The sequence below is a fragment of the Pinus tabuliformis genome, chromosome 5_2 (assembly GCF_031772625.1).
Source record: "Pinus tabuliformis cultivar Carrire ecotype Pingquan chromosome 5_2, CPIR1, whole genome shotgun sequence".
NCBI classification, from domain to species: Eukaryota; Viridiplantae; Streptophyta; class Pinopsida; order Pinales; family Pinaceae; genus Pinus; species Pinus tabuliformis.
The window spans coordinates 687,451,875-687,462,607 of NC_142306.1; the positions used below are offsets into that span (position 1 = coordinate 687,451,875).

General features: G+C 43.0%; 1 protein-coding gene across 1 annotated transcript; it reads left to right on the forward strand.

Annotated features, from left to right (window-relative positions):
- The first annotated feature begins 261 nt into the window (after positions 1-261).
- Positions 262-5,735, forward strand: LOC149160974 (uncharacterized). The gene is made up of 4 exons (XM_089434747.1): positions 262-891; positions 1,601-3,656; positions 3,754-4,700; positions 5,016-5,735. The coding sequence occupies exons 1-4, from the start codon at positions 262-264 to the stop codon at positions 5,733-5,735; spliced, it is 4,353 nt and encodes a 1,450-aa protein (XP_089290873.1).
- Positions 5,736-10,733: the final 4,998 nt, after the last annotated feature.

Genomic DNA, 10,733 nt, shown 5'->3' on the forward strand with positions numbered 1-10,733 from the left:
TTAAATTAATTCATGTTAATCTAAACATGCTTTCCGGGAGTTGAAAGAATGGCGCTCTGGCGATCCTGCGACCCGCTGCTACCCTGACCTGATCCCCTCTGCGCGCGCCTGCGCCTGGCAGCGCTGCTGCTAGGCTCGATCCCTCCTTCTGCTGACCCCTCCTTGGCTGGGCCTCCGGCCCGCCCCTTCCTTTGGGCCTCCTGCCCTCTCCAACCATGGGGTCTCCGCTGGGGCTCTGTTGAGCCAGAGATCATGACTGAAATGGATCCACCCGTTCAAGAACAGGAAGATCTGGAAAAAATGTTTGCTTCGCTCATCCCAGAGAACGCTGCTGGAAGAATCCGCCCCATAGCCTCAAAGTTCGTCAAAAAGCTCGATGAAATCCCAGAAGTCTCGCTTCCTCCTACCCTCCCGAGGAGAGCTGCAGTAGCCTTAGCTGAACGTGGCCTGGTAGGTCAGTTCACGGGATTATGGCCTTCTCCCCGCTCAGTTCAACGTTGGGTTGAGAGAAACTGGAACTCGATGGTGCAAGGAAAAATAGCAATCAGGTTCTGTGGGTGGGGGTTTTTCACCTTCCTTTTCGAAACAATGGAGGATCGTAATCTTATTTTCAGGAATGGCCCCTATTTTATGGACTCAAGGGGCCTTTATCTTAACAGATGGACCCCCGATTTCGATCCTGAGATGGATGTCCCCAACGCTGTCCCTGTTTGGGTTCGCCTGCCCCATTTGCCGCTGCACTGCTGGGGAGATGACTCAGTGAAAGCCATAGGAAATGTTGTAGGGAAATATATTGACAGATCGGAACCAAGGGAGAACATGCATGCTTGTGCACGGATATGCGTAGAAGTAGATCTGGGAAAGGGACTGCCGGAAGCAATCAAACTCAAAGTAGATCAGTGGACGCACATACAACAAGTGGATTACGAGTAGCTGCCATTCAAATGCAAGGTATGTCATGAATATGGGAATTTTGCCAATAGATGCACTAAATCTAAATCAAATGTTTCTGACAGCAATAATGAAGCTCCTGAAGAAGCATGGGAAATAGTCAAGAAGAAAAAATCAAACCCCCCTCTAGACACATCCTCCAAGCCCTCCTCTGAACCCCCCCCCTCCCAACCCTCTGGTTCTGGCCCTTCCTTCCCTTCCTCCTCCAATCCCTTTTAAACTCTGTCCGCAGAGGAACCCCCATCTCCCCCCCTTCCCCGAGACACCCCATGGTAACTTCTTCCCATATCCCTTCCCCTCAGCCCTCTCCTCCCCCAACAGTGGAAAGAATCTTAACCAGGAACAAATCAAAGGAAAATAACCTCTCCACCGACCCTCCCAGAAAAGTTGGAAGGAAATCTAACAAAGAGATAAGGGATGAGAACGCTGCAAAAGAAATGGCGACAGGGACCCAACAACCAATGGACACATACCTAGATAAGACTAAAGGAAGTGGAGAAAAGATGAAAGAGAAGAGCGGGGCTCACAACAAACAAGGTAGATGATGATTTTGGTCTCCTGGAACTGTAGGGGGATGGGCTCCTCCCTAAAAGCAAACGCAGTCCGAGATCTTCTCAAATTTGAACAACCAGACTTTCTCCTTCTCCAGGAGACCAAAATCACTGAACAAGAATTCCAAAATAGCATGAAAAAAAGCAGAAGTTATGAAGGAATAGCATCGAGCGCAGCTGGTGCTTCAGGAGGCATAGGGACAATTTGGGACAAAAACAAATGGAAACTTAAAGATCACAGGCAGAACAGATGGTGGATAAGATCAGATGTGCAAAATATAGCCACGACAGAAGAATACTCAATATACAACGTCTATGCACCCCCCCACTTCAGAGAAAAAGCCTCATGCTGGGAGTCAATCACCTCAGATCTAATGACAGCTCAGGGAAGAAACATCTTCCTGGGAGGCGACCTGAATCTAATTAGGAACGCTGAAGAGAAGCTGGGAGGAAACTTCTTCGCTGATTCCTCACGAGACTCTTTAGAAGAAATTATACAAACTCACAATTTAGTGGACATTCCTCCACAGAATGGGCGTTTCACTTGGTCGAATAAAAGAACAGGCAGAAATAACATAAAGGAAAGGCTAGATCATATCTTGGCTCAAGAGAGAATAGTAGCCAATCATTCGAGCATTCAAAGTACAATTATCCAGGGTTATAATTCAGACCACAAACCAGTAGCTTTGAAACTGGATAAAGGGGAAAATATGGGACCGCTTCCTTTTAAATATAATAAGGCCTGGGACAGCAGCGATGAATTCAGAACCTTGATAAAGGAACAATGGACAAAAGAAATTATGGGCTCTCCTCATTACATTTGGGAAGCTAAGCTCAAATTTCTTCGGATCGCCATCAAACAATGGGCAAGAAATCATGCAACAGAGGAAGGCAAAAAAAGAGTCGACCTCCTAGTGAGGTTCGAACAATGGAACCAAGAAAAAGAAGGAGGCCAGGATACAGAAGAAGATCAAGCCAAAGAAAACGAACTGTATAAAGAGCTGTACAAACAGAACAGACGGGAGGAGGAAGAGCAAAGGCAAAAGTCTCGATGCCTTTGGCTCAATTCAGGAGATAAAAATACCTCTTTTTTCCACAACAGCCTTAAGATTAGGCGAGCAGCGAACCATATTGGAAGAATAATAGTGGAAGGAAGAGAACTGAGAGAGCAAGAGGAAATAAAGGAGGCAGCATCTCGTCATTTCCAAGCTCTCCTAACCGCTGATCCTCAATACATGGAAAACCCGGACTTCCTCAACATAATTGAGAATAAAATCTCAGAAGCCCAAAATGCTGAGTTGGATAAGGGGATCACGTCGGAGGAAATAGAATGGTCAATCTTCAGCATGCCTTTGGACAAGGCCCCGGGCCCTGATGGGTTCACAGTGGCCTTTTACAGAACCCATTGGGATATTATCAAGAAGGACTACATCAGAATGGCAAAGAACTTCTTCACGAAATGTAAAATGGGCAGCAGCATAAAATCTTCCCACCTAGCCCTCATTCCCAAAGACCCCAATCCTCAAACATTTGATAGATTCCGACCTATATCCTTGTGCAACGTTTCCTATAAAATCATCACCAAGATTTTAGCTAACAGGTTAAAAAAGCTCCTTCCTTCCCTCATCTCTGAGAACCAAGGAGGCTTCGTCCCTAGGAGACAAATAGTGGATAATGTTATTCTTATTCAGGAGGCAATTCACAGCAGCATAATTAGAAAGGAAAGGGGCATGATCATCAAACTAGATATGGCGAATGCCTTCGACCGGGTTAATCATAAATTTCTCCAGGTTGTCTTAAAGAAGTTTGGCATCTCTGAGCTCTTCATCTGCAGGGTCATGGAATGCATCTCATCCAACTGGACAGCCCCACTCATCAATGGCAGGCCGAGCAATTCTTTTAAAAGTTCACGTGGCTTGAGGCAAGGATGCTCGCTCTCTCCCTTCCTCTATATCATCATGGCTGAAACTCTAAGTTTGCACCTGGAGAATCTGCGCAAACTAAAAGAAATAACAGGGGTGGACATAGTCCGGGGAACCAAAGGGATAAATCACTCCCTTTTTGCTGATGACACTTTATTAATTGGAGGTGCTTCCAGTCTCATGGCTCGGAGGTTCAAGAAAACACTGGATCTCTTTCTCCAAGCCTCTGGAGGTAGGCTAAATAATAACAAGTGCATGATTTACACCTGGAATGTCCCCAGACACATCATCCAGAGAATCTCCATAATTTTGGACATCCCTGCACAAAGGAACTGGACCCATTTCATGTATCTGGGGACCCTTAGCCAAGGAAAATATCAAAACTGAAATCTGGGTCAAGTTAATAGAGAAGCTGAGAGGGAAGCTTCAGAGCTGGGGAGTGTCCTGGCTCAACCTGGCGGGCAGAACAATCCTTATCAAGGCCATCCTTTCAGCTCTCCCAATCTATCAATTTGCAACCACTCTCGCCCCGGCCAACATTCACAAACACATGGAGCTAATTATTAGAAGCTTCTTGTGGCAGGGGGGAAGGCAAGATTCAAAAAAATTCAGCCTGGTAAAATGGGACAAAGTCATCCTTCCCTTCGAGAAAGGAGGGCTTGGAATAAGAATTCCAAGATTAGCCAACATGGCCATGGGCTTTAAATTGATCTGGAGAATCCTAAATGAGAGAGGAGCTTGGTGGACAGAGGTCATTAAAAAGAAATACCTGAATGGGGCCAACAGCAATATTCTTACAGAATCTATCATTGACAGGCAATGTACACCTGTTTGGAAGCTTATCAAAAAAACTCTTCCTCAATTCAAAGCTTGTATCTCAAGAGTTCCGGGCAATGGCAGAGACATCAGCATTTGGGAGGACAGAATAATGGGCTCAGAAGCAAGAAAAGATCTTCCTAACTTCAGGCCCTTGCAACGGTGGATGATAGAGGAAAATCTCAAGACTCTTTATGACATATCCTCCTGGGAACATAACAATTGGACAGGCTGGAAGTCTATCCCTCTTCCTATCGACCTCAAGAATCTTTGGGCTGATCTCAAGACATCACTCATTGGCTCAGCACCTATCAACAGAATGTCAGATGATAAATACGTTTGGGACTCCAACAGGGGCAACTACACGGTCAAAGAGGGCTACAAAACTCTCCAAAATGTATCAGCAATAAACAATTGGCCTCTTCACAAAGTAGCTTGGAAAACTGAATGCCTTCCAAAGGTAAAATTCTTTAATTGGACCCTCCTCCATTGCAAAATTCTCACTGCGGAAAATCTCAGGAAGAAGGGCATACATGGGCCTTCAATCTGCTGCATGTGTAGGGAAGAGGAAGAAAGCAGTAACCATCTATTTATAGAGTGCTCCTTTGCAAGATCCTGCTGGAAACTCATCACTAGCCCGCTAAACATCGGTGATCTTCCCAACCAGATCACACTCCTTCAGAGAAATTGGGAAAAAAGCTACCCTCAACCCAAAAAAGGTAAGATCTTGGCTAAAAGATTGTGGAACAGCATACCCCCAAACCTTTGCTGGCAGATATGGAACGCCAGAAACAAGTGCATTTTCAATAACAAGAACCCCAGCATCTCCAGCACCTTGGCTAAAACGATTGCACTAATCTCAGAGACCATTGGAGCTAATGGAATATCCCATGTCGACTCGGATCCGGGAGATCCAAGAGAAAAAGAGTGGCTGAGCAAATTCACCTATGAAGCAAGAACTCAGAAAACTATAAGCACAGGAAAAGGAAGATCTGATTGGAAGCTACGAGGGACCAAGGAGGAAGTCAGAGATTGGATACAAAAACAAAGGAGGCCCTCCCTTCAATTCGATGGGGCCTCAAAAAATAACCCGGACCAAGCGGGAGCTGGACGAATCATCAGAGATCCTCTAGGAAAAACCATTGTGACCTATGAATGGGGGTTAGGATCTATGTCCAATAATAAGGCAGAGGCTTACAGTCTCCTTCTGGGGACCACAATAGCTAGAAAAATCGGCCTTCAAAACCTGTTAGTTATGGGTGATTCTGCAATTCTCATAGCAGCCATGACTTCTGGGAAGGAATTCAAACAAATCGCCTTGAATAGCATCAAAAGTAGGATTTTGGAGAACACCAGGAGAATAAGCGGGGTCATCTTCAAGCATGTCCTAAGAGGAAACAACATGGAGGCAGATGAACAAGCCAACAAAGCAATAAGGAGGCAGACAGGTCAGGTCAGAGAAAATGATGAAGTCTATGACAAAACCATACCTTAAGCAACCCCTTCCCACCCCCTCATCCCAGAACACTAGTCACCTCAGGCATCATATCCCTCGACACAGGCCCTCCATCATATCTCCCTTCCTACCTCAAAATCTCCTCGACTGCATAGATTTGTACCAGAAAAGCCAAATCCGCATCTCTAATTTGGTTTACATCATTACTCCCTGCCCCTTCTTGGAATATCATACGATCAAAGCAGTCATTCACTGGAATTGTGGGCGAGCCCATCCCCTTCGCACGCTTTATAATCGCAGTGAAATATTCTCAGGAGATCCCAATCATTTCAAGAGACGATCCTCTCAGCCTCGGGCCAAGCAACAGAGGAACTTCGATCCATCTATTAATAACAGATCGGGCCTCAGCGATCCCCCAGTATGCAGCGCAGCAAGGCCTCTCCTACGCGCTCACTTCAAGCTTTGGCTTCCTTCTGAAGCCCCCAGCCATCAACGGGATCTTGTTATTCGTTCTCAGGTAACTGCTGTTATATTTAATGGTGTTTCAGTTTATACTAACGAGAGGTGTCTTGGTTGTCTCAGAGCTCACTGTTCCTTGCTCCCTAACCTTCTCAGTCCCCATCGTGTCTCCCCGTCCCTCCTATCTCTGAACTTTCTGCTCAGCTTCACCGCCTCCTTTCCAGGTTCCTCCATACCCCCCGATCCTTGTTTGTCTCCCTTTAATACAGTCTTTCTCTCCCAGTCCATCAAGATGGCGGACCAGCAGGACCAGCCGAATGCTCAGGAGCCCGCAAACAATCCATTAGACAGGATCTTCAACAATGAGTGCACCATGTGCAGAACGCATACAATCATGATCAATAGATTTGTCAAGCATTTCAATGAACTAAAGGAAGATTATGAGGCCGATAGCAGATCGAAGCGGAAGAAGCTGGAGAAGCAAAAAGAAGAAATCGAAACTTTGAAGGGAAGGTGCAGCCATCTGGAGGAAGCCATAGAGCAGATCAGAGTCCTTTCTTAGAGCTTTCAAGCTGAGGCCTCAACTAAAGCCAGCGCCAGGAAAGACCCCCTCCCCGATGATTCGGTCACTCAGAAACTTCCCTAGAATCTATGGATTGTAAATTTTGCTGGTTAGGTGGCGCTTTTGTTCGGCAATATAGCCGTTTCCTTTTTACTTTCAGTTATCATAGAAGTAGCAACGAGGAAAATGGGTCTGCGTACCCGGTTTTGATCCTCATCGCACAAATTTACCATATCTATGTACTAGAACTCTGTTTTTGAGTTTTTATAATACAAAAGTAACCGATTCTGTAAAAAAAAAAAAAAATAGATGTCCTTATTGTTTTCACTGAATTAGAACCAATAACTATGTCCAAGGGGGCATCTCAATTGGTGATCGAAGTAATGTGAAATCTGTGAAAACTGAGAGATATAAGACTCAAATCCCCTTCGTTGTGACCCTGTTTATGGTGAAGAGGACATGTCGTAGACCCCTAGAGTTTTACTAGTAGTTATGTGTCAGGCGGTTTGTTGTGTTCCTCTAGGATAGTTAAAAAAAGTAGAACCAATAACTATGTTAGCAGTATTAAAATCATAAAAATTATAACATTAATTTGGGTTATAGATTTATATTCATTGATTGATAGTAGCAAATCCTAAATTTAAATTTTCTCTGCACCACTAGAGCCTTTTTTATGAATATACATGACTTTGTAATTAACAATTGATTCGCCAAGTAACCATCAATATAATTTTCCTCTTTATGCATGTTGGACTCATGAGAATGGAAGAAAAATTTAGATAAGCATGAGATACTTTTCTTAGTCATATCACACATAAATACATAATTCATGACCCTTGGTTTCATCTTCTAAGAGGTATCTTGGACTCCTCGTGATTCTTCAGATTCTCTTGAGGCTTTTCATATTTCTCTTAAATGTGTAACCCAAAATCACATAATAACTAAATATTATGTTTCCAACAATACAAGAAAATAACAATGATAATACACTTTCTTTGAATAATATAACAATGATAATATCTTTTCTTTTAATAATTTTTTTTAGTTTTATAAATCCAAATTTGAGTCACATTACACTACCCATATTAGAAAATATTTCTTACTTATTTTTATTATACTTGTCGTAGGCAGTGTATAACGTATTCAATTTTGCATTGACTACTTATTAGTTGTGTTTGACCAAAAATAATTTGTAAGTCCTCCATAGTTTAACATAATAATTGAATTTTATTTATTTAAAATGTGATTGGTTCACCTCTTATTTTGTCATCGTTACTTATGTACCAATGTGATTAATAAAAAACAATAGTTACAGTACAACGCACAATAAAAGTATTGGTGCCACCTCTTGTCACCTCATTCTATACACTAGCTCTGCAATTAATTTAATAGAGGTGTCACGTCATTCTATATACCAGTTAATCAACATAAACTCAAGCAATAATGAAAATCGACGAATCAACTCATACAGGGAGTATCGGGAAGTGCGTTGACATTAAGTCTCGATTTGTTTATTGATTTTAATTGGAGCACTTGATGCATATTTGGAAAAAGTAAAAAAAAATTGAATGTATTTGTAAGGCAACTATTCCTCTCCATCATTCCGCATAAAGTCAAAAATAATTTTTGAGCGTTGCAATTTTTTTTGGGAAAAAAATTAAATTAGAAAAAATAAATAAATAATAATTAATTAATTAAAAATTGAGCACGTCAAGCCCAAACTATCACAGTTTAAAATGACCGCGACCACAAAGAATACCGATTGTGCAAGTGTGAAGATAGGCATCTGAATGGATGATGAAGATCATAACCATGTAGGAGAGCACTAAGTTTAAAAGTTTGAAATTTATTCAAGAAATAAAAAAGGGGCACCATGAATTCTATTCTAGCAAACAACCCCACTCACGGCAACCACGAATTTGTGAATTTGTTTCAAAATACTAAAAGGTATTTACAAATTCGTTTGAATGGCTTGCATTGACCAAAAAAAAAACATTTTAGAATAAAATTTGGTAAAATTTAGAAGTATTTGTTAACACATTTATTTTTGTATTTATGATAAAGTATATAAAATATTTATTTGAGAAATTGTAAATAAATTTATGTTACCTCACAGTGCAAGATCATATGGTGCTTTTCTTAATTTGGTATCTTGGTTTCATAAAGATAGATATTTCATATCTTTATAACATGAAATAACTTAAATCTAAATATGACATTTGTAATTAATTTGCAAAGTGAATTTCTAATTAATATGTAAATTGAAGAGTCTTTGAATTTTTACATAGTATAAAGATTATTAAAATAATTTATTTATAATGTTGCTAATTTAATATATTTTTTTATATTTTTTTTAATTTAAAATAATACATTAAATTAAATTAAATTAAAGTATTATGTGTATTATATTTTGAAAAACTAGGGGTAAATTACCCACTCCATGGAAAAGAAGATGGTGCTTCACTGTTTTTACCCTAGCCGTAACTCAGATTACGGCTAACCGCAGACGCCATAACCTCTCGGGCTCCCTCCGCAACCTGCTGCCCTCGCCTGCACCTGCTCCTGACTGTCGACGGTTACGGGCTACCGTTCCTAGGCTCAGCATGGAAGGAATGGACTTGGATGCGGTGGATTATTCGCCGCACCCTTACCCAGAGCAACTCATTTTCTGCCACCCTAACCCTAAATCAGCACCCGTTCCATCCAGAGTGTCGTCCTGCTCGAACTCGTCGCTGGTTGTCTCCCTCCCCGGGCTTACGATTTCCACTCTCCACATCGGGACCCTCTCCATCGACTCACCTGCCCTAGATTGTCCCCCGCTATCTCCCGTAACTGTTAACCTCCTTGCCGCCTGTTCATCCCCTTCGTTTGATCCCTCACCCCCTACGAATCGTATTTTCTCTACAAATCCTTCCACTCCCCCGGGTTGTGAGACTACTGAGGCAGCAGAGACACAGACGACAAATCATGGCACCCCCATCAGTTGCGCAGTGACACAAGCCTCGGTCCCTCCTTCAGGATGTTTCGAAACCCCAGTAATCCGGGTAAGATCAGCGGCTCATCAGTCCCAACCTGAATCTCTGAGCCCCTCGGACCCATTGCTGGATCACCCAACTGCGCTGAGAACAGGAAAAAGGAAAACAAGGTGCGTAAAGGCCTTCGGAAAGGACTACACCATCAAATTTGGGGAAGGACTCACCATGGGAGAAGTTGCAGACAAGGCAGGGAAAGTCATGGTGGGTAGGGTTCGAGGAAGAACCTACTCGACGGAGCGTCTGGGGTTATGGGTAAAAGAAATCTGGGGGAAGATATTCATACAGCTTCCAAAAGTACAGATCCTCCCACGAGGATGGTTTACGCTCCATTTCACCCTTGAAGAATACATAAACATGGTGCTTGCCTGGTACTAGCATATTGAAATGGCCCCTGTGTTGCTCAAAAGATGGAGCCCTCTCTTCGACCCAAAAAGAGAACATGCAGGACCCCTATGGGTACGATTACCTGGTTTACCCCTTCAATACTAGTTAGAAGAAGTATATGTGCGAATTGGGAACACCCTTGGCACTTTTCTAGATTATGACAAATCCATTATCCAGTCCAAGAATTGTACTCTAGCCCACATCCTAGTGCATCTGGATACTCGGGATGGTTTGGAGGAAAATATTACACTGCAATGGCAGAATTTTACTAGGGTTCAAATTTTAGATTACGGGGGAGTGCCATTCAGATGTCGTCACGGCCACAAGGTCGGGCATCTGTATAAGGAATGCCCACTGGTCCAAAAACCCCCCGAAGTGACTATGGAAAAAGAGGGCAGGATTGGAAGGGCCTCCACAGACACCCCCAGGAAGGCTCCATTAGCAGCTCCCTCACCACTAGGGAAAGCGATCTCAGTTCAGCCAGCTCAGCCATCTCCAGACTGCTCCTCGTGCCACCCATCTCCGCCTCTGACTCGAGCCAGGGCAGCAACTAGAGCAGCGCATACCTCGGGTATTTGTCTTCCTCCTCTCCCTGTT